This window comes from Bufo gargarizans, chromosome 2 (genome assembly GCF_014858855.1).
Source record: "Bufo gargarizans isolate SCDJY-AF-19 chromosome 2, ASM1485885v1, whole genome shotgun sequence".
Classification (NCBI taxonomy): domain Eukaryota; kingdom Metazoa; phylum Chordata; class Amphibia; order Anura; family Bufonidae; genus Bufo; species Bufo gargarizans.
Window position 1 is genome coordinate 523,070,400 of NC_058081.1, and position 23,475 is coordinate 523,093,874.

The 23,475-nt window shown below is 44.5% G+C and overlaps 1 protein-coding gene across 3 annotated transcripts; it reads right to left on the reverse strand.

Annotated features, from left to right (window-relative positions):
- Window positions 1–2,403: 2,403 nt before the first annotated feature.
- LOC122926592 (zinc finger MYM-type protein 1-like) lies at window positions 2,404–12,039 on the reverse strand. 3 transcript variants are annotated; one of them, XR_006387685.1, is made up of 5 exons: window positions 11,940–12,039; window positions 3,052–3,179; window positions 2,842–2,969; window positions 2,631–2,758; window positions 2,404–2,535 (listed from the first exon to the last, which is right to left on the reverse strand). XR_006387685.1 is itself a non-coding variant. In XM_044278012.1 (4 exons), the coding sequence occupies exon 1, from the start codon at window positions 4,758–4,760 to the stop codon at window positions 3,516–3,518; it is 1,245 nt and encodes a 414-aa protein (XP_044133947.1). In that variant the 5' UTR covers window positions 4,761–4,780; the 3' UTR covers window positions 2,404–2,535; window positions 2,631–2,758; window positions 2,842–2,969; window positions 3,052–3,515. The 3 variants fall into 3 exon arrangements, 2 of the variants coding, with proteins under 2 accessions (XP_044133947.1, XP_044133948.1); XM_044278012.1 differs by lacking the exon at window positions 11,940–12,039 and having other exon boundaries at window positions 3,052–4,780; XM_044278013.1 differs by lacking the exons at window positions 2,842–2,969; window positions 11,940–12,039 and having other exon boundaries at window positions 3,052–4,780.
- Between the last annotated feature and the right edge of the window lie 11,436 nt (window positions 12,040–23,475).

Genomic DNA, 23,475 nt, shown 5'->3' on the forward strand with positions numbered 1-23,475 from the left:
TTGCACAAGAGTTATTGGCAAATGGAGATGAAATTTGAGAATTTAAATTTTTTGGCAAACTTTCCATTTGAATCCATTTTTTCCAGTAACAAAGCAAGGGTTAACAGCCAAACAAAACTCTATATTTATTGCCCAGATTCTGTAGTTTGCAGAAACACCCCATATGTAGTCGTACACTACTGTACAGGCACACGGTAGGGCGTAGAGGGAAAGGTGCGCTGTTTGGTTTTTGGAAGGCAGATGTTGCTGGACTGGTTTATTCAAATTCAAATTACTGCAGCGCTCCTCTCCTCCTCCTTTTGTGTCCGGGAGCCGAGGTGAGAGGAGCACTGCAGTCATTTGAATGGCCCGCCCGCCCAGCCGACCAATGAGAGCCAATCCTGAGAGGTGATGTCACCATCACCTCTCAGGATCGCAGGATGGTGATTGGTGGTGAATTATCACACCACCGATCACCATCCTGTTCCAGGTTATCGGGTCCCCAGAGCAGGGCTGCCATCAGAAATTTTGGGGCCCCTTACACAGCTCAAGGCCTGGCTTGGCGAAAGCTAATTTTGCCGCCCCCCTTGACTCAGCCCATTGACCACACCCTTTAACATGCCCCTTTTTGTCGGCCACCTATTTAATGATTGTTTCATGCAACATTTTACTTGACCAGCTAATTTTAGATATTCTTGGTGGTCACCTGTGCCATTTTGACCTGAAAACATTACATGACCCCCTACACTACATTACATTATTGACAACTGTAAGTTTTTACCTTGACTGGTGGTGGCCTAGGTGTGTTTATCAGCAGGTCTGCTCCAGTCACTGTTATGGGGGGATCTGTGGATGGCACTGTTATGGGGGGGGATCTGTGGATGACACTGTTATGGGGGATCTGTAGATGACACTGTTATGGGGGATCTGTGGATGACACACTGTTATGGGGGATCTGTGGATGACACTGTTATGGGGATCTGTGGATGACACACTGTTATGGGGGATCTGTCGATGACACTGTTATGAGGATCTGTGGATGACACACTGTTATGGGGATCTGTGGATGACACACTGTTATGGGGGATCTGTGGATGACACACTGTTATGGGGGATCTGTGGATGACACTGTTATGGGGGATATGTGGATGGCACTGTTATGGGGGATCTGTGGATGAGACTGTTATGAAGGGGGATCTGTGGATGGCACTGTTATGGAGGGGGATCTGTGGATGGCACCGTTATGGAGGGGGATCTGTGGATGGCACTGTTATGGAGGGGGATCTGTGGATGGCACCGTTATGGAGGGGGATCTGTGGATGGCACTGTTATGGAGGGGGATCTGTGGATGGCACCGTTATGGAGGGGGATCTGTGGATGGCACTGTTATGGAGGGGGATCTGTGGATGATACATACCGTATATAGCATCTTATACTATATGTGTCATCCACAGATCCACCCCACGACAATGGCATCCACAGATCCCCCTACATAACAGTGTTCTGTGGATGACACTATTATGGGGGATAGCGTGACCACGTGTCCCGGTTTGCCCGGGATCGTCCCGTAATTTACGTTTTTGTCCCGTGTCCCGGGAGCCTTCAAACCGGGACAATAGAGAGTCCCGGAATCAACTGCCTGCCTGCCAGTCTGCACTCTGCAACATTCACTGCCGCTGCCTGCCGGCCCGGGGCCCGCCGCCCAGTGTTGCGTTTCTGCGCTGCGCTTCAGTGCCAGCCAGGCCAGCCCTACCCTCCATTAAGTCTCCTCCCCCTGAGTCTCCTCCCCGGGCGGCCGCACCGAACATGAGGTTTCCCTAGGCTGCGCAGGCGCACAACTACGCCGAGACGCAGCAGGGAGAAGGCGCCAGAAAAGATTTGTAGGAGCGCGAGCGCTGCGCGAAGAAGCCGATGCCGGAAGAAGATAAGATTTGTAAAAAAAAAAAAGGTCTTCATAATAGCTCACCATAATTGGTGAGTAAGTTCAGAACTTCAGAGTAGACTCAGAGTAGGGTCTGATGGGGGCTGGCTAGTGGCTCTATCTCTGCTATATTTCTGTAGCCTGGTGCCTGGAACCTCTGACTGCCCAGTTAGTTGAGCTGAAACTACTACACCCAACATGTTCTGGCAGTAATAGTAAATGGATATTGGTGCAATTCTGAGCTACTAGTCTATATAATACATAGACTAGTAGCTCAGAATTGCACCAATATCCATTTACTATTACTGCCAGAACATGTTGGGTGTAGTAGTTTCAGCCAGTGGCGTAACTAGAGTTCTATGGGCCCCAGGGCAAACTTTAAATTGGGGCCCCCCCACCAAGACTCCACCCCCGCCAAGACTCCACCCCCGCCAAGACTCCACCCCCGCCAAGACTCCACCCCCTCCCGGTTTGAAAGTGTTGTAGTTGAATATTAAATAGAAGGAGATAGGGGTTTTAATTTTTTTTTTTTAATGTTACCATATAAAATATAGAAAAAAATGTTAAAAGCGTTCCAGAACAAAGATTCTCCACATAAGGCATAAAGCTTCTTGACCCATATCTTGGTAAATCACCTACAATTAAAAAATATAATAATCACAGAATATTGGCTGTCAGTTTGGTGCCTAATTAGATAAGAATTTCAAATATAATACATTTTTTTACTTACTGAAATTTGATTGTGAATAAGTACGAGTTGTGCTTCTTAACAAGAACAGAAATCCAAATAAAACATCAAAATTAACCAGCCAGGTCCAACGAGGAGGCATCAAGTAGAAAGGAACCAATTTGTTCTCACTGTAAGAAAGGAGATGGTAGCATTTATTAAGTGACATAATTAGATATGTTAAATATAAAATTATATACATTTTTTTACTTACCAAAATTTGAATGTGAAAAGGAACGAGTCATGCTTCTTAACCAGAACAGAAATCCAAATGAAACATCAAAATTAACCAGCCAGGTCCAACGAGGAGGCATCAAGTAGAAAGGAACCAATTTGTTCTCACTGTAGGAAAGGAGATGGTAGCATTTATTAAGTTGCATAATTAGATATGTTAAATATAAAATTATATAAATTTTTTACTTACCAAAATTTGATTGTGAATAAGCACGAGTTGTGCTTCTCAACCAGAACAGAAATCCAAATGAAACATCAAAATTAACCAGCCAGGTCCAACGAGGAGGCATCAAGTAGAAAGGAACCAATTTGTTCTCACTGTAGGAAAGGAGATGGTAGCATTTAGTAATTATGTTAAGTATTTTTGATGTTGGTAACATCTGCCTTCTTTTTGATATTAAGCTTTTGTTGTGCAGAAACCAGTGCTGTATTCAAATAGTTCAAAGGCGGTCGTTGTGTTTTAGAGTGTAACAACATCAGAATTGTTTATTAATCTGCATCATTGTTACCAAAAAGAAGGCAGCTAAAATAGAACCAAACTAGTTAACTGTTTAGTACAACCAAAGTTGAATAAATTGAACTGGGTTAGTATGAACTTTGATAATATAACTCCCTGTACCCAACAAACTGCTCACTTACGCAAAATACATATTACTAGAAGTTGCGCCGTCTCGCTTTAGACTCAGCAAATTTGTCAACAATAGCTGGAATGTCCAGTTTTCTTGCTCTTTCATTCTCAATGCTTAGAAGGGCAAGGCCAGAAAGCCGTTGTTGTGACATGCTGTTTCTCAAGTAATTTTTAATCAGAGATAATTTGGAAAATGATCTTTCTGCAGATGCCACCGTCACTGGTAATGTGAGGAAAAGTATTAAAGCTGTACATACATCCGGTAGGGTAGATGACAAAGCAGCATTGTCAATTATAAGCAGGTGTGCCAAATCTTTAACTGTGTGGAGCTCAGAGATCTCATTTTGCAGTGCGCTCCGAAAACTAACCAATTGCCCTGCGAAATCGGAAGATATGTCATCTTGGTAATAATGCTGAAATTGCAGTGCAGCTTGAAACAAGTTATCCTCTGATTCAGTCGCCAGCACACGTGGCTGAATGATCCGAAATCTTTCAACTACAGTGTTCATGCTACCAAATCTGCTTGATAACTGGGATGTTATTACATCTAAAGTAGCATAAAAAATAGTAGTTTTAAATCTCTTCTCTGGGTCTTGCAGTCTTTCGTCCAAACATAGCTCCCCACTATGGCGCTTTACTTTGGGCACTCTTTTAATTACAAACATTGCAGGAATTCCCCACTTCTCAGCAAGTTTGATAGCTGTTGTTTTAGCATCTTCAAATTGCTTCCTGTAGCTGCTAAGAGCTTCAATGGCATTATGAATTAAATGGGCTGCATTGCACAGATCCATATGTTCTGACTGCAGAACCTTTGATATTGCATTTATATGCTCCAGAACTTTACTCTGTAGAACAAGTAGGAAGACAAACTCAAAAGATTCAATTTTATTCCTAAGGACCCTGGCCTCTTCCCTCTCTTTACTTTTGGTCGAAGTCAATATTAATTTAGACAGTGCTTTAAGGACATCAACAAACCGAAAGCGTAGGGCAAGCAGCGAGTCATAACGGGATGACCATCGTGTTGGGCACAGTCTTTTTAGGGTCACAGAGGATTCAGTGGTTAGTGACTGAAGAACAGACCATCGGGTGATACTTTCTCCAAAAAAAACATACAAACTCTGTATCACCTCAAAAAATCTTGACACCTCAGGTACGTGGCTCACGGCATCTTGTAGAACTAAATTAAGGTTGTGGGCTGCACAGTGAATGTACAAGGCATTTCTTTCTTTCTTTTGAATGCGAGTTTGAACACCCGAGTATACTCCACTCATGGTGGCAGCACCATCATAACCCTGCCCCCGACATTTTGATAGCTGTAAACCTCTACTTTCTATACATTTTATAATGTCATTTTCAAGTCCTGCAGCACTAGGGTCTTCTACGACATGAAAACCTAAAAATGCTTCTTGTATAGCTATAGCAGTTGCCCTTTGGGTTTTGTCTCTGCTTACAGTCACATATCGGAATATTTGACTTAATTGGTCAACTTTAGAAACATCTTGTGTTGTGTCCATAATTATTGAATAAAAATTGGAGGCTTTAATTTCACTCACAATGCCTTCTTCTACTTTTTTTGAAAGGATATCTATTATTTCATTTTGTATTTTGGGGCTTAGGTATTTAGCTGTCCCCTGCGGTAACTGGAGTAGCTCCTTCAAAACATGGTCATATTCTGCGAGCAGCTCTACAATAGAGAGAAAGTTGCCATTATTACTCTCGCCTATTTTTTCGACATGACCACGGAAAGCTAGATTAGACATTGCCATGGTTAAGGTCACATTGGTTATTCGATGAAGGACTTGTCGCCAAAAGTTTTTCTCTTTTAAAATTTGTCTTTCAGTCTCTGCATCTATGTTTTTTTTTCTCCTCCATTGATCATACACAATACAAGCGTCCATGTGAGCTTGGGAAGCTTCATGAATCTGTATTTTTGCTGAGAGCCTTTGCCATTTTTTTATTCCTTTAGCCCATGCAGGTTCAAAGCCTAATCTTTTACGATCACCAAATAACCAGCATGGCTCGCAATAAGCAACGTTTAGCTTTGGAGAGTAGCATAACCACATGACAGGAATCTTATGGCCTGCTTTTGTAATTCTGTCATAGTACTTCTCAGAGAAACACCTGTTATCGTTATCTCTGGGAAATGGCCCGTTAGGTCTGCAGGGGCCATTAGAAAGAATAAATTTTTTTATGTTGGGGTCTTTTATTGTAATGGGAAAATGTCCCCTATCTGTAACATACTTTTCTCCAAGTAAAGTACGTTCTATACAGACAGTGCCAGCATCTTCACTTTCTAAACTTTCTTGTACTTCAGATATACTGGCACTTGTATGCGGCTCCACTTCTTCAATGCTAGGACTGAAGCTACATGTTTCACTGTGGATACTATCCTCCTCCATCAACGATTGAGAGCTTTCAATAACTGTACTAGTAGAAGGTCTCTCACTTATGTCCTCACACTGACCAGTTATGGTCTCAGTAGTTGCAGAACCACCAGAAGCACCAGCAGCCTGTGAAAAATAGCTGCTTATTTTTGGGAGTTTCTGAGTTTTTTTCTCATCTTCCCTTTTTCTTTTGCGTTTTTGTGAGCCACTCATATGATGGTAAGACGACATTATGGTGGATTAGGTTAGTTGCTGCGACACAAATTTATTTAATCTGCAAATTAAATATGAAAATTGCCTGAGTTTTAAAGACTTTGAGATTGAAAAAACGGCAACAATGGCATAAAACAGTTCTTTTCCAACTGAAATACAGAACTCACTAGTGAGGCACACCCCAATTGTTGGGGAGACACTACTCCATTATTGGTACAGAAGAACGAAAAGGACAGATTTGTTACAAACCTGAGCCGAACTGAGCCTACAGACCCGTCACATGCCGGAGACCTAAGCGCACCTTTGTGACATCAGGCATAAAGAAAACAGGCGAAATGGATCAAGGGCCAGGGAATTTTAATACAAGGTAACAGACGTACAAGACAATAACAGGAGTGCCTCAGTTACTGTTACAGATCAGCGGGTGTGGACCCACTGCGCCACTGACTGGCTATACTCTGGAGGGGCGTGACTAAGCAACTACCTGGTCTTCACTAGAGCCTCTGATGGTGAGGATAGGCTTGGCTGCAGGTAGTTGCCAGGTGCCACTCCAGAGCAGTCCCCGAGTCAGTGGCAGCATTCATACAGTATAACGTGTCTCCTTGTGGCCTCAAGTGTCAAAATACCCATTTCTTTTAAATGGGTATTTTTCATGATATACAGTGGGTACGGATAATATTCAGACCCCTTAAAATTTTCACTCTGTTATATTGCAGCCATTTGCTAAAATCATTTAAGTTCATTTTTTTTCCTCATTAATGTACACACAGCGCCCCATATTGTACACACAGCGCCCCATATTGTAGACACAGCACCCCATATTGTAGACACAGCACCCCATATTGACAGAAAAACACAGAATTGTTGACATTTTTGCAGATTGATTAAAAAAGAAAAACTGAAATATCACATGGTCCTAAGTATTCAGACCTTTTGCTCAGTATTTAGTAGAAGCACCTTTTGATCTAATACAGCCATGAGTCTTTTTGGGAAAGAAGCAACAAGTTTTTCACCCCTGGATTTTGGGATCCTCTGCCATTCCTCCTGGCAGATCCTCTCCAGTTCTGTCAGGTTGGATGGTAAACGTTGGTGGACAGCCATTTTTAGGTCTCTCCAGAGATGCTCAATTGGGTTTAAGTCAGGGCTCTGGCCGGGCCATTCCAGAACAGTCATGGAGTTGTTGTGAAGCCACTCCTTCGTTATTTTAGCTGTGTGCTTAGGGTCATTGTCTTGTGGGAAGGTAAACCTTCGGCCCAGTCTGAGGTCCTGAGCACTCTGGAGAAGGTTTTCCTCCAGGATATCCCTGTACTTGACTGCATTCATCTTTACCTTGATTGCAACCAGTCGTCCTGTCCCTGCAGCTGAACCCCCCCCCCCCCCCCCCACAGCATGATGCTGCCACCACCATGCTTCACTGTTGGGACTGTATTAGACAGGTGATGAGCAGTGCCTGGTTCTCTCCACACATACCGCTTAGAATTAAGGCCAAAAAGTTATTGGTCTCATCAGACCAGAGAATCTTATTTCTCACCATCTTGGAGTCCTTCAGGTGTTTTTAGCAAACTCCATGCGGGCTTTCATGTGTCTTGCACTGAGGAGAGGCTTCAGTCGGGCCACACTGCCATAAAGCCCCAACTGGTGGAGGGCTGCAGTGATGGTTGACTTTCTACAACTTTCTCCCATCTCCCGACTGCATCTCTGGAGCTCAGCCACAGTGATCTTTGGCTTCTTCTTTACCTCTCTCACCAAGGCTCTTCTCCCCCGATAGCTCAGTTTGGCCGGACAGTTCTAGGAAGGGTTCTGGTCGTCCCAAACGTCTTCCATTTAAAGATTATGGAGGCCACTGTGCTCTTAAGAACTTTAAGTGCAGCAGAAATCTTTTTGTAACCTTGGCCAGATCTGTGCCTTGCCACAATTCTGTCTCTGAGCTCTTCAGGCAGTTCCTTTGACCTCATGATTCTCATTTGCTCTGACATGCAGTGTGAGCTGTAGGGTCTTATATAGACAGGTGTGTGGCTTTCCTAATCAAGTCCAAACAGTATAATCAAACACAGCTGGACTCAAATGAAGGCGTAGAACCATCTCAAGGATGATCTGAAGAAAGGGACCGCACCTGAGTTACATATATGAGTGTCACAGCAAAGGGTCTGAATACTTAGGACCATGTGATATTTCAGTTTTTCTTTTTTAATAAATCTGCAAATATGTCAACAATTTTGTATTTTTCTGTCAATATGGGGGGGGGGGGTGCTGTGTGTACATTAATGAGGAAAAAAATGAACTTAAATGATTTTAGCAAATGGCTGCAATATAACAAAAAGTAAAAAATTTAAGGGGGTCTGAATACTTCCGTACCCACTGTACATCATTATTGCTATGAACTTCTTAATAAAGTTATCGTGGGAATACCCTAGTTTAGAGCACTGCTAGGCGACTCACTACAGGACAGGAACAGGACAAATATACAGAACCAGGAGGCACCACACCGAGGTGTAGATGGCAGGACCCCTAGGGTCAGCAGCAGGGGGCTATGCATAGCAAGGCAAAACATAGGCGGACTGACAGAGCAGAAGGGTGAACCACCCAGCAAGACATAAGACAGGCCGACCTCAGAAAAGACCGGATGTAGGATGAAATACCTTAGGTGCCTAACAAGCGCACCTGAATGGATACAACCAGGAACAGAAAAGGGAGATTAACCGTATCAGGCCAGGAGTAACAAACCCCAGGATACAAAGCAAAAGCACCGGACGTTGCCCATGGCAGCCAACACGGAAACAAACCGAAAACATGAACAGGTAGAGAAAAACCATACACAAGCTGTTCACAATGGATACCGCATCCAGTGCGCAGCCTCAAACAGCCTGCCTACGTGGCAACCCAATCACAGTGAAGCACACAGTGACAGGACCGTCACGACCCCATAAACTATAAAGCATTCCGTTAGGTTTCCTACATGAAGGACTTTTGTCTCAGCTTAAAAAAACCTTAGGGGAAACCTAACACCCGTAGGCTCTGTTCGGCTCAGTTAAGTTTAAAAAAAAAAAAAAAAAAAATCAGTTGCAGGTTTTTTGTGTATCCATGGACTACCTCCAGTGATACCAATTTTTTTTTTCCAGACATTATTAACGTCCACTGATGAGCCATCCATCTGCCCCACCCCCACCCTGATTGCAGACAATGGCAATAATAATGTCTGAATTCAGGGGGTGGGGCGGATGGATGGATGATCAGTGGGTGGTAATAATGTCTAAAATCAGGATGCGGGTGGGGCGGATCATGGATGGATCATGAGTGAACAGCAATAATTTATTACCGCCCACTGATGATCCATCCATCGGCCCCACTCCGGCCCTGATTTCAGACATTACTACCGTCCGTCCACTGATGTTCCATCCATCGGCCCCACCCCGGCCCTGATTTGAGACAATAATAATGTCTGAATTCAGGGGGTGGGGCGGATGGATGGATGATCAGTGGACGGTAATGATGTCTGAAATCAGGGTGTGGGTGGGGCGGATGGATGGATGATCAGTGGGTGGTAATAATGTCTAAAATCAGGATGCGGGTGGGGCGGATCATGGATGGATCATGAGTGAACAGCAATAATTTATTACCGCCCACTGATGATCCATCCATCGGCCCCACTCCGGCTCTGATTTCAGACATTACTACCGTCCGTCCACTGATGTTCCATCCATCGGCCCCACCCCGGCCCTGATTTGAGACAATAATAATGTCTGAATTCAGGGGGTGGGGCGGATGGATGGATGATCAGTGGACGGTAATGATGTCTGAAATCAGGGTGTGGGTGGGGCGGATGGATGGATGATCAGTGGGTGGTAATAATGTCTAAAATCAGGATGCGGGTGGGGCGGATCATGGATGGATCATGAGTGAACAGCAATAATTTATTACCGCCCACTGATGATCCATCCATCGGCCCCACTCCAGGCCCTGATTTCAGACATTACTACCGTCCGTCCACTGATGTTCCATCCATCGGCCCCACCCCGGCCCTGATTTGAGACAATAATAATGTCTGAATTCAGGGGGTGGGGCGGATGGATGGATGATCTGTGGGCGGTAATAATAATGTCTGAAATCAGGATGCGGGTGGGGCGGATCATGGATGGATCATGAGTGAACAGCAATAATTTATTACCATCCACTGATGATCCATCCATCGGCCCCACCCCGGCCCTGATTTCAGACATTACTACCGTCCGTCCACTGATGATCCATCCATCGGCCCCACTCCGGCCCTGATTTGAGACAATAATAATGTCTGAATTCAGGGGGTGGGGCGGATGGATGGATGATCTGTGGGCGGTAATAATAATGTCTGAAATCAGGATGCGGGTGGGGCGGATCATGGATGGATCATGAGTGAACAGCAATAATTTATTACCATCCACTGATGATCCATCCATCGGCCCCACCCCGGCCCTGATTTCAGACATTACTACCGTCCGGCCACTGATGATCCATCCATGGGGCGGATGGATGATCAGTGGACGGTAATGATGTCTGAAATCAGGGTGTGGGTGGGACGGATGGATGGATGATCAGTGGGTGGTAATAATGTCTAAAATCAGGATGCGGGTGGGGCGGATCATGGATGGATCATGAGTGAACAGCAATAATTTATTACCGCCCACTGATGATCCATCCATCGGCCCCACTCCGGCTCTGATTTCAGACATTACTACCGTCCGTCCACTGATGTTCCATCCATCGGCCCCACCCCGGCCCTGATTTGAGACAATAATAATGTCTGAATTCAGGGGGTGGGGCGGATGGATGGATGATCTGTGGGCGGTAATAATAATGTCTGAAATCAGGATGCGGGTGGGGCGGATCATGGATGGATCATGAGTGAACAGCAATAATTTATTACCATCCACTGATGATCCATCCATCGGCCCCACCCCGGCCCTGATTTCAGACATTACTACCGTCCGTCCACTGATGATCCATCCATCGGCCCCACTCCGGCCCTGATTTGAGACAATAATAATGTCTGAATTCAGGGGGTGGGGCGGATGGATGGATGATCTGTGGGCGGTAATAATAATGTCTGAAATCAGGATGCGGGTGGGGCGGATCATGGATGGATCATGAGTGAACAGCAATAATTTATTACCATCCACTGATGATCCATCCATCGGCCCCACCCCGGCCCTGATTTCAGACATTACTACCGTCCGGCCACTGATGATCCATCCATGGGGCGGATGGATGATCAGTGGACGGTAATGATGTCTGAAATCAGGGTGTGGGTGGGACGGATGGATAGATGGATGATCAGTGGGCGCCTGGGCGGTAATAATAATGTCTGAAATCAGGATGCGGGTGGGGCGGATCATGGATGGATCATGAGTGAACAGCACTAATTTATTACCGCCCACTGATGATCCATCCATCGGCCCCACTCCGGCCCTGATTTCAGACATTACTACCGTCCATCCACTGATGATCCATCCATCGGCTCCACCCCGGCCCTGATTTCAGACAATAATAATGTCTGAATTCAGGGGGTGGGGCGGATATGGATGGATGATCAGTGGACGGTAATGATGTCTGAAATCAGGGCGTGGGTGGGGCGGATGGATGGATGATCAGTGGGTGGTAATAATGTCTAAAATCAGGATGCGGGTGGGGCGGATCATGGATGGATCATGATGAGTGAACAGCAATAATTTATTACCGTCCACTGATGATCCATCCATCGGCCCCACTCCAGCCCTGATTTCAGACGATAATAATGTCTGAATTCAGGGGGTGTGGCGGATGTGGATGGATGATCAGGGGACAACATGGATGAATCATTGCATTACTAATACTACCTACCAGTCTATAGACCAGTCCAGCAGGCAGTGAGGCAGGAGAAGATGGTCCTGGAGTGCAGTACTTCTGCTGCAATGCCCAGCGCTCGCCCTTGGTGTCTGTCTGTCGGTCGGTTGGTCCTCTTCTTTCTTCCTCGGAGAATCGTGCCCTGAGCCCTCTAATCTGTGCTGGCACAGGCACACACTGCTGGGGGGCGGGGCTCTGCCTCTTTTAAATCTGCTCTCTGGCGGGCTTTTGCTGCGCCTGTGCGCCTAGAGTCTACTCTCCTGTCCTGACGTCAGTAGACTCTCATCTCGCGTGAGCGGAGGGACGGGTCACGCGGCCGTGGTCATGTGGGTGTATTGTGGGCGTGTGTAGCTTGAGGGAGGGCCCGGCGGAGGAGCGGCAGCACCAGCTGAGTGAGGGAGGACGGTACACACAGGCAGCGTGAGCGCAGGTGAATCAAGCAGTGAGCACAGATTAGTTTCGCAGGGCCCGCCTGCCGCCGCAAGCACTTGCTGGCCTGCAGCGGGCCCCCCTCCCGCCGGGCCCGGTCGCAGTCGCACTCTCTGCGACCGCGATCGTTACGCCCCTGGTTTCAGCCCAACTGTGCAGTCAGAGGTTTCAGGCTACAGAAATATAGCAGAGTTAATAGGCTACTTTCATACCTGCGTTAGGTGCAGATCCGTCTGCATTACTATGTAAAAAAAAAGTCTAAGTGTAAGTCGGACGGATCCGTTTGCATTATTCTTTTTTAAAAAAATTCTAAGTCAAAACGGATCCGTCCTGACTTACATTGAAAATCAATAGGGTACGGATCAGTTTTCACTTGCACCATATTGTGTCAGTGAAAACTGACCCGTCCCCATTGACTTACATTGTAAGTCAGGACGGATCCGTTTGGTGTCCGCATCCAGAGCAGAATGGAGGTGGAACGGAGGCAAACTGATGCATTCTGAACGGATCCTTATCCATTCAGAATGCATTGGGGCTGAACTGATCCGTTTTGAACCGTTTGTGAGATCCCTGAAACGGATCTCATAAACGGAATTCAAAACGCCAATGTGAAAGTAGCCTTAGTTATAAAGCCGTTGATAGGCCAATGAAGTATTTTACCATATGAAGGCAAAATAAATGCATGACAAAACCAGCTCTAGTACATAATGTAGCAGAGCTGGTTTTACGTGGGAAATGCATTGCTGGTACCTGATGCTGACACCTGCAGTTCTGGGTAAAAGTACATAGTTATGGTTGAGGCAATTTGTTAACTCTGCTCTGCTACATCTGCTTATAAAGGGATGAACAGACTGCGCACATTGGGGTATACCTTCTTGTTCTTGCATTAGTCTTCAGCCTGTGGCTCTCTAGACCTGGTGGAAATACAAATTTAGGCATGCTGCTGTCTGGTGATGCTGGGAGTTGTAGTTGGGGCGTACATACAGGGGTCGCAGTTGCGCGCACTTACGTAACATCACAATGTTATCAGCGCTGCAGGTCCGCAGGAAGTTGGGAACAGAGGAGCGTGGGAGCCACTGCTAGTCTGCCACTGCCCACTTGCCTAGTAGTCTGACTCTATACTAGTCACTCACCCCACCTTGTTCTCTCTCTCTCTGCCAGCCTGAGCCAGGCCCCAGAGCAGCGCTCATTCAGCCAGCCAGAGCCCACACTGAGCCCAGCCAGCATTCAGCCTTGCCAGTTGCCGCAGACTTTCAGCAGGTCCATTCAGCAGCTTTCAGCCTGAGCCAGGTCAGGTAAGAGTTACTATCTGGCCTTGGTATGTTCTGTATATTATTATATGTGAGCTGGCCTGGTATAAGTTATACATCTTCTGGTATATTAAGATGTATAACTTATACCAGCTGTACATATATACCCATAAAAGGAGATACCTAGGTTATATCATCAGCGTGGTCCACTATATCGCTATATACAAGAAGATGTTATACCAAATATCATCCTCTTGTATATAGTATTATACAGTATATAATATATATATATATATATATAAAGCGAAGAAGTAGGACTGCACTCCAAAATGTAGTAAAATAGCAGTGATTTATTCACCCATAATATGGCAAGTCTTGCGACGTTTCGGCTCACAAGAGCCTTCCTCAAGCATAGTAACAGTGAAAGTCAGAACATATAAAGGCATTTACAAAGTGTCCAACCCACAAAGGTGTGGTCACAATCAATTACAATTACATACATCTGGTTGAGATCAATAAAGTGCAAATATATAAAGTGACAAGTGCTAAATAATGTACAACTCTAGGGATGCCTTACCCTCAGCGAGAGCCAAAATGTGTACAATACTTTGTATAGGTAGATTCACAATTAAATAAGTGACTTATTGAATGGGGATCACAGAAACACGGCCTTCAGTGGCGATGGGGCCCACATATACCATCGCGTTCGTTGCGGATCTTCAACTCATCAATGCGCATGTTCGCACTGACCTCATGGTGTGCGTCATAGTGTAAAGTTCGCGCGCATGCGCATGAGCGCAAATACGCGCGCACGCGTCTGCGCGCAAATTCGCGCGCACGCGTTCGCGCGCAAATTCGCACGCATGCGTATCATGCGATCGGCGCAAAGGCACCATTTTACTTAAGGGAATCCACCCTACAATTCTATTTGTATTATATGTGACTGTTATATAAGTAGGAACGTTATATAAACATGCGACCGCTGTAGGGATCTCCTACAAAAGCCAGCTTCTGGACCGGGATCCCGACCTTACGAGCGAGACACCTGACCAGGGGGCCGTGAATGCCAGGGGAGCGCATTTCCATGATCTCTGCCGGCAGTCTAGGCCCATTGCTGGTAATTAAAGCAGTCATGAAGAGATACTCACTCCCAAATAAACAGTCATATCATATAAATATAAAGGTACAGATGTATATCTGAAGTGACGCATGGATGTAAAGACGCAAAGACGCAGATGTCCACGCTGGGCCGCATCGTCCACAAAGGCAAAAAATTCCAGGATCCACATCCAATAGTGTGAAAATATATAAAACCTAAAAACAAAGAGAGAGGAATAAATATTTCCAAATATAGTACAGATATATATTGATCTTTTCACGGTTATCTTACACCAATATACCGATATAAGGAGGACAGGAACACATATATGCGATTGGACTAAGAACGACCCGCAGATCCACAACACTGTCACCTGAACTCGATGTTGAGACCCTTAGGGTGCAAGCTGTCAAGATCATAAATCCAGCGTAATTCTCTTTTTTTCAAGAGAGTTAAGCGATCACCACCTCTTCTAGGGAGCCTAACCTGATCGATGATCCAACATCTTAGATCCCGCTCGCAGTGTCCTAGGGATCCAAAATGTCTGGATACTGGTAGATCAGTGCGTTTCTTCCTTATTGAGTTCCTATGGTTATTCAACCTAACTTTTAATTCTGTAGAAGTTTCCCCAACATATAATAAGTTACAGGGGCAGGCCAACACATATATCACATATGACGATGAACAGTTTAAATGGAACTTAATGGGGTATTCTTTATTTGTGAACGGATGTACAAAGGACTTAGCTTTGCAAATATGTCGACAATTGACGCAACCGAGACACGGAAAACATCCGAGGCCCGGCTGCGCCAATGTCCGCTGCACACTGATCTTCTTCGGACCTATATCAGCCCTGACCAATTGATCTTTAAGGTTTTTATTTTTACGGTACGATAGAAGAGGAGGGAATTTAAATTCCGGAACATCTACAATGGACCTGCTTAAGATACTCCAATTATTTTTGAGGATACGACCTATCTCCAAAGAACACTCAGAGTAGGTAGACCTGAATGGTATTCTCTGAGTTTCCTTGGGGGTAGTTGATATTATTTCAGTATTCGTATCTAGAATTTTATTCTTGTGTGTATCTAATAATTTACGGGGATAGCCCCGGTCCCTGAATTTACAAGCCATCGTTTCCAATGTGTCTAACAGTTCAGTATGGTCAGAGACAATGCGTTTCGTACGTAAAAATTGTGAGTAAGGGAGGTGTTTCACTAAACTGCGTGGGTGATTACTTTCGTATCGCAAAATAGTGTTCCTATCGGTCGGCTTAACATACAATCCTGTACCAATTATACCATCGACCAATTTCACATTGGTATCCAAGAATGATAATTGTGTCTTGGAGTATGATACAGTGTATTGAAGATCCGGGTCTATATTATTAAGGTATGCATGGAACTCACTCAATTGTGATTCCGTACCAGACCACAGGAGGAAGACGTCATCTATGTATCTCCACCACCTAATCACATGTTCAAAGTGGTGGGACACATAGATAAAGTCTTCCTCCATGTGTCGCATGTAGATATTTGCGTACGTTGGGGCCACATTGGACCCCATCGCCACGCCACGTTTCTGATTATAGAAAATGTCTTGAAACAAGAAGTAATTGTTTTCAAGAATTAGTCTCAGTAGAGTATTTATAAAACATTTCGCATTCTGTGTTACGGGCGAGTCATCCAGATATTTGTTGACCGCACTAATGCCCTTCTCATGCCCTATTGATGTGTATAAAGACACAACATCAAAGGATACGAGAATCACAGTCTGCATGTCACTGATGTCCACAGCCCTCAGTTGTTCTAGAAAATCGCCTGTATCCTTTATATAAGACTTTCCAGCCATTGAAAATTCTCTGAGTAACCTGTCTAGAAAAATGGATATCCTACTGAAGACAGAATCAGAGCCAGACACGATGGGGCGGCCGGGGGGGTCCACCAAGCTCTTATGGACCTTAGGTAATATATATATGACGGGAGTAATGGGAGTAGTGATCGTCAGATACTCCCTTAATCCCTCATCTATAATACCCCCGGCCACCGCATCGGATAGGCTCTTGTTGATAATGGCCATAATGCGAAATTTAGGGTCACCTTGCAATACACCATACACATTTATATCACTCAGTTGACGTTCGATTTCCTTAATATACTTTTGTGTATCAAGGACAACTACCCCACCACCCTTATCGGCCGGTTTAATAGTTAACTGGGGGTTGTTCTTGAGTTGGGATAGGGCCTCTATTTCAGCAGTGGTCAGATTGGGGTTGCTTACTCTAGCTGTATCCCCATGTAGGGATTTTAGCATACTGACATCTCGTTGAACTGCCGAAATATAGGCCTCTATCGCAGGTTCGTCTATATTAGGAAAAAAGGCGCTTTTATTAAACAGGTTTAATCCCCTAAGTGAAAATTCGCTAGAGCATGTTTGTAAATTTACATTACGTCCCTTAAAGAATATTTTAAGTCTAAGGGAACGAAAAAAATCAGTTAAATCCATCTCTAAGTCAAACCAATTTACCTTTGTACTTGGGCAAAAGGTGAGACCCTTGGACAGGACACTCAGTTGGGCTTCAGTCAATTCAACTGAGGATAAATTAAAGACTATTGTCTCTTTCTCTGAGATGGCGCTTTGGTTGATTGCAGTCTGGTTCTGTTCTGTCGCTGTTTTCCCTTGTCTTCTATACCGGCGACCTCCCCTCCTGGTTCTTGTTCTTTTCCTTTCTTTATCTCTGGATCCACCCCTAAAAAAGCTTTATCTTCATCTGTGGGCAATGGAGTATACTTTTTCTTTCTCCTATTATCACGATTGGAGCTCATTGATGGCTGGTCAGTTTGCCAGGTGTATATATCACCTCGTTTGTAGTCGTCCACATCACGTGACCACTTGCTCCTTTTCCCTTCCTCCAATTCCATCTGAAACTTATCAAGTTGAATTTTAATTTCCTCTTTGTATAAAGTAAGATCGTCGGCAGGTAATTGTGTCTGCAATGTCCGTTCAACCTCTGTCAGTTCCTCCGAAAGTGAGGCCACTTCTATTTGCAAAAAATCGATGTTTAGCAAAATATAATCAAGTGAATACCTGTTTGATAACATCTCGAAGCGTTTACAAAATAATTCATTATTAGGAAAAAGATTCGGCCGCAGATTTGAACGCATTCCTCTCGGAATTTTCTTTTCTTTATAATACTGTCCCAAAGTGGCCATATGTAATCTCATTGCAATGAGGCGCCTGGATAAAGCGACATACTTGCGTTTGAGTTCCTTTACGGTTGGAGCTTGTAGAAATGAGGCATCACTCTCAATTCCCCGCATAATGCGATCCACCTCCTCAGCAGTATAGGTGCCGCCGTAGGGTGTTTCCGTATTTGACATGGTAAATACTTCAAGTGTGCTCACCCACGGTGCCAGTAATAGTAGATGAAAAAAGTCCAGTGGGAGCACCACCAGAGTACGGGTGCAAAGTCCAACACAGGGCAGTGGCAAACCCCAAAATTGTATAAAGCGAAGAAGTAGGACTGCACTCCAAAATGTAGTAAAATAGCAGTGATTTATTCACCCATAATATGGCAAGTCTTGCGACGTTTCGGCTCACAAGAGCCTTCCTCAAGCATAGTAACAGTGAAAGTCAGAACATATAAAGGCATTTACAAAGGACTTAGCTTTGCAAATATGTCGACAATTTGGAGATAGGTCGTATCCTCAAAAATAATTGGAGTATCTTAAGCAGGTCCATTGTAGATGTTCCGGAATTTAAATTCCCTCCTCTTCTATCGTACCGTAAAAATAAAAACCTTAAAGATCAATTGGTCAGGGCTGATATAGGTCCGAAGAAGATCAGTGTGCAGCGGACATTGGCGCAGCCGGGCCTCGGATGTTTTCCGTGTCTCGGTTGCGTCAATTGTCGACATATTTGCAAAGCTAAGTCCTTTGTACATCCGTTCACAAATAAAGAATACCCCATTAAGTTCCATTTAAACTGTTCATCGTCATATGTGATATATGTGTTGGCCTGCCCCTGTAACTTATTATATGTTGGGGAAACTTCTACAGAATTAAAAGTTAGGTTGAATAACCATAGGAACTCAATAAGGAAGAAACGCACTGATCTACCAGTATCCAGACATTTTGGATCCCTAGGACACTGCGAGCGGGATCTAAGATGTTGGATCATCGATCAGGTTAGGCTCCCTAGAAGAGGTGGTGATCGCTTAACTCTCTTGAAAAAAAGAGAATTACGCTGGATTTATGATCTTGACAGCTTGCACCCTAAGGGTCTCAACATCGAGTTCAGGTGACAGTGTTGTGGATCTGCGGGTCGTTCTTAGTCCAATCGCATATATGTGTTCCTGTCCTCCTTATATCGGTATATTGGTGTAAGATAACCGTGAAAAGATCAATATATATCTGTACTATATTTGGAAATATTTATTCCTCTCTCTTTGTTTTTAGGTTTTATATATTTTCACACTATTGGATGTGGATCCTGGAATTTTTTGCCTTTGTGGACGATGCGGCCCAGCGTGGACATCTGCGTCTTTGCGTCTTTACATCCATGCGTCACTTCAGATATACATCTGTACCTTTATATTTATATGATATGACTGTTTATTTGGGAGTGAGTATCTCTTCATGACTGCTTTAATTACCAGCAATGGGCCTAGACTGCCGGCAGAGATCATGGAAATGCGCTCCCCTGGCATTCACGGCCCCCTGGTCAGGTGTCTCGCTCGTAAGGTCGGGATCCCGGTCCAGAAGCTGGCTTTTGTAGGAGATCCCTACAGCGGTCGCATGTTTATATAACGTTCCTACTTATATAACAGTCACATATAATACAAATAGAATTGTAGGGTGGATTCCCTTAAGTAAAATGGTGCCTTTGCGCCGATCGCATGATACGCATGCGTGCGAATTTGCGCGCGAACGCGTGCGCGCGAATTTGCGCGCAGACGCGTGCGCGCGTATTTGCGCTCATGCGCATGCGCGCGAACTTTACACTATGACGCACACCATGAGGTCAGTGCGAACATGCGCATTGATGAGTTGAAGATCCGCAACGAACGCGATGGTATATGTGGGCCCCATCGCCACTGAAGGCCGTGTTTCTGTGATCCCCATTCAATAAGTCACTTATTTAATTGTGAATCTACCTATACAAAGTATTGTACACATTTTGGCTCTCGCTGAGGGTAAGGCATCCCTAGAGTTGTACATTATTTAGCACTTGTCACTTTATATATTTGCACTTTATTGATCTGAACCAGATGTATGTAATTGTAATTGATTGTGACCACACCTTTGTGGGTTGGACACTTTGTAAATGCCTTTATATGTTCTGACTTTCACTGTTACTATGCTTGAGGAAGGCTCTTGTGAGCCGAAACGTCGCAAGACTTGCCATATTATGGGTGAATAAATCACTGCTATTTTACTACATTTTGGAGTGCAGTCCTACTTCTTCGCTTTATACAATTTTGGGGTTTGCCACTGCCCTGTGTTGGACTTTGCACCCGTACTCTGGTGGTGCTCCCACTGGACTTTTTTCATCTATATATATATATATATACACACACACACATAGATTTGCATGCGGCGGGGGCGGCGGCAGGTTGGGGGGGGGGCGTCAACGGGGAGGGGCCCCATGGATCAGTTTCGCACCGGGGCCCCATGGATTGTGTGTACGCCACTGGCTGCCGCAGTGCTGTTGTAAATAATTCATCCTAAATCACTGGTTGCTACGGCTGCCCCGCTTGGGGGAGATCTGTGGATGACACTTTTGGGGGAGATCTGTGTATGACACTTATGGGGGGATCTGTGGATGACACTTATGGGGGGGATCTGTGGATGGCACTGTTATGGAGGGGATCTGGGAATAGCACTGTTATGGAGGGGATCTGTGGATGGGACTGTTATGGGGGATCTGTGGATGGCACTGTTATGGGGGATCTGTGGATGGCACTGTTATGGAGGGGGATCTGTGGATGACACATACCGTATATATAGCATCTTATGCTATGTGTCATCCACAGATCCCCTTCATAACACTGTCATTCACAGATCCCCCTCCATAACAGTGTCATCCACAGATCCCCCCTATAAGTGTCATCCACAGATCCCCCTCCCCATAACAGTGCACAGATCCCCCTCCATAACAGTGTCATCCACAGATCCCCCTCATAAGTGTCATTCACAGACCCCCCCATAACAGTTTCATCCACGGATCCCCCTCCCTATAACAGTGCCATCCACGGATCCCCCTCCCTATAACAGTGCCGTCATCCATAGATCCCCCTCCCCGCTGCTCACAGTAGTATACATTTATAAACTGTAATCGGTATCCTGCAGACAGTAACTTTAAATCAGCGCTCATCTCTTTACTACCTTACATTCAGCTTCCTCCAGTAACAGCCAGTGTGGGCGGCAGCGCTCACTCACTTGACGTCATGCGCCTGCGCCGCCTAGTGGGAGGAGCAGGTGCGTGATGTCAGTGAGTGAGCGCCGCCCGCACTGCCTGTTACCGGAGTCAGTGTAAGGTAGTAAAAAGATGAGCGCTGATTTTCTAATTAACACACTGACACAAAAAAAATAATATATGGCTCGGGACCGGCTGGGCCCCTTACTGGGGTATCGGCTTTACCCCCCTGATGGCGGCCCTGCCCCAGAGACCCGAAAAACCAGGAAATGCATCGAACCGCAGGTCTGGATTGATCTGCGGTTTGTTGCGATCGCCGACACGGGGGATCACAGGACCCCCCTGGTCATTGATCCAAGGTGCCTGCTCAATGATTTGAGCAGGCACCCAGTTCTGATCACTGGCCACCGGGCGGCGGTGATCGGAACTATAGATGACGTACAGGTACGTCATGTGTCCGGAACAGGTTAAAAGCAATTTTTTACATTTTCAAGAAAATCCCCAAAATCAACTTTTTTAAGGACCAATTCATTTCTGAAGTCACTTTGTAAAGCTTAAATTCTGTTAACCTTTTAGGTGCTCCACAGGAATGAAAGCAAAATGGAGGTGAAATTTAAAAATTTCACTTTTTTGCAGATTTTCTATTTCAATCCATTTTTCCTGTAACACAGCAAGGGTTAAATGCAAAACAAACCTCTAGATATTACCCTGATTCTGCAGTTTTCAGAAACACCCCATGTGTGGTCTTACATCTTTTCATGGGCCCACAGCAGGGCTCAGAAGGGAAGGAACTGCATCTGGATTTTCTAAAATGGAATTTGCTGAAATGGTTTTGTTGACTTTGCTGTATCAGGGTTTATTTTTTGCAGGACAAGCTGTAGTTTTTATTGGCACCATTTGGGGTACATTTGGCTTTCTGATCGCTTTTTATCAAATTTTTGGGCGTTGAGGTGGGGAAAAATGTAAATTGTGTCAGTGTTTTTTATTATTTTTTATGAGGTTCACCATGTGGCATATATGATATGATAACTTCATTCTGCAGGTTGATACGATTATGGCAATACCAAATTCATATAGTTTTTTAATGTTTTACTACTTTTGCACAATAAAATCACTTTTTGTTAAAATCTTTTTATTGGTACCAGTTTGGGGTACATGAGAATTTTTGATGACTTGATATTATGTTTTTTGGAAGATCAGGTGACAAAAAAAAGTTGTTTTGGCATAATTGTTATTTATTTTTTATGGTGTTCACCTGATGTGGTAGATCATGTGATATTTTTATAAAGCCACCGACACCAAATATGTTGTTTTTTTTTTTTTAGTTTTACATTTTTGAAAAAGGATCATGTTTTTGTGTTGCCATTTTCTTAGGCCGGGTTCACATCACCGTTTAGCTTTCTGTTCTTCTGATCCGTCAGATCATGTAAAAAAACGGATCCTGTTGCATCAGTTGTCATCCGTTTGAGCCATTTCCATCTGAGATCCGTTTTTTAGACGGGAAAAAAAGCCACAGGATCCGTTTTTTACTGGATTCTTTAAAAAAAAAAAAAAAAACAGATCCTATGCATAAGGGCTCATGCACACTAACGGATTTTCTTTCCATGTCCGTTCCGGTTTTTTTGCGGACTGTATGCGGAACCATTAATTTTAGTGGGTCCGCAAAAAAAGGAAGGTACTCCGCATGCATTCCGTTTCCATATGTCAGTATTTCTGTTCCGCCAAAAAATAGAACATCTCCTATTATTGTCCGTATTACAGACAAGGATAGGACTGTTCTATTAGGGGCCAGCTGTTCCCTTCCGCAAAATAGGAAGTATATACAGACGTCATGCATATTTTTGGTGGGTCCGTTTTTTGAGGACCGCAAAATACTCACGGTCATGTGAATAAGCCTTAAGAGCTCATGCACACAAACGTATTTTCTTTCTGTGTCCGTTCAATTTTTTTTTCAGACCGTATGCAGAACCATTTATTTCAATGGGTCCGCAAACAAAAAACTAAAGTTTCTTCATGTGCATTCAGTTTTCGTATGTCCGTATTTCCGTTCCGCAAAAAAATAGAACATGTCCTATTATTGTCTGCATCACGGACAAGGATAGGACTATAGCCATATATTTTTAATTTTTTTTTCTTTATTTTATGCACTAATATTGATGATGGTCTTGTGTGTGGGCTCATTTTTTGCATCCCCATAAGGTCATTCAAGACCTCTGGGGGAGATTTAACATCACATTTTTTTTTTTACTATTGATTTCTCCTGTAACTGGGACTGAGGTCCCCAGTTACAGAGGGATACACCCCCAGAGAGTCTGCACAGCATGATATAGAGCTGTAC

Excerpts from the sequence above, each read along its gene's own strand:
- LOC122926592 (XM_044278013.1), bottom strand. The coding sequence starts at position 4,760 with ATGAGTGGAGTATACTCGGGTGTTCAAACTCGCATTCAAAAGAAAGAA.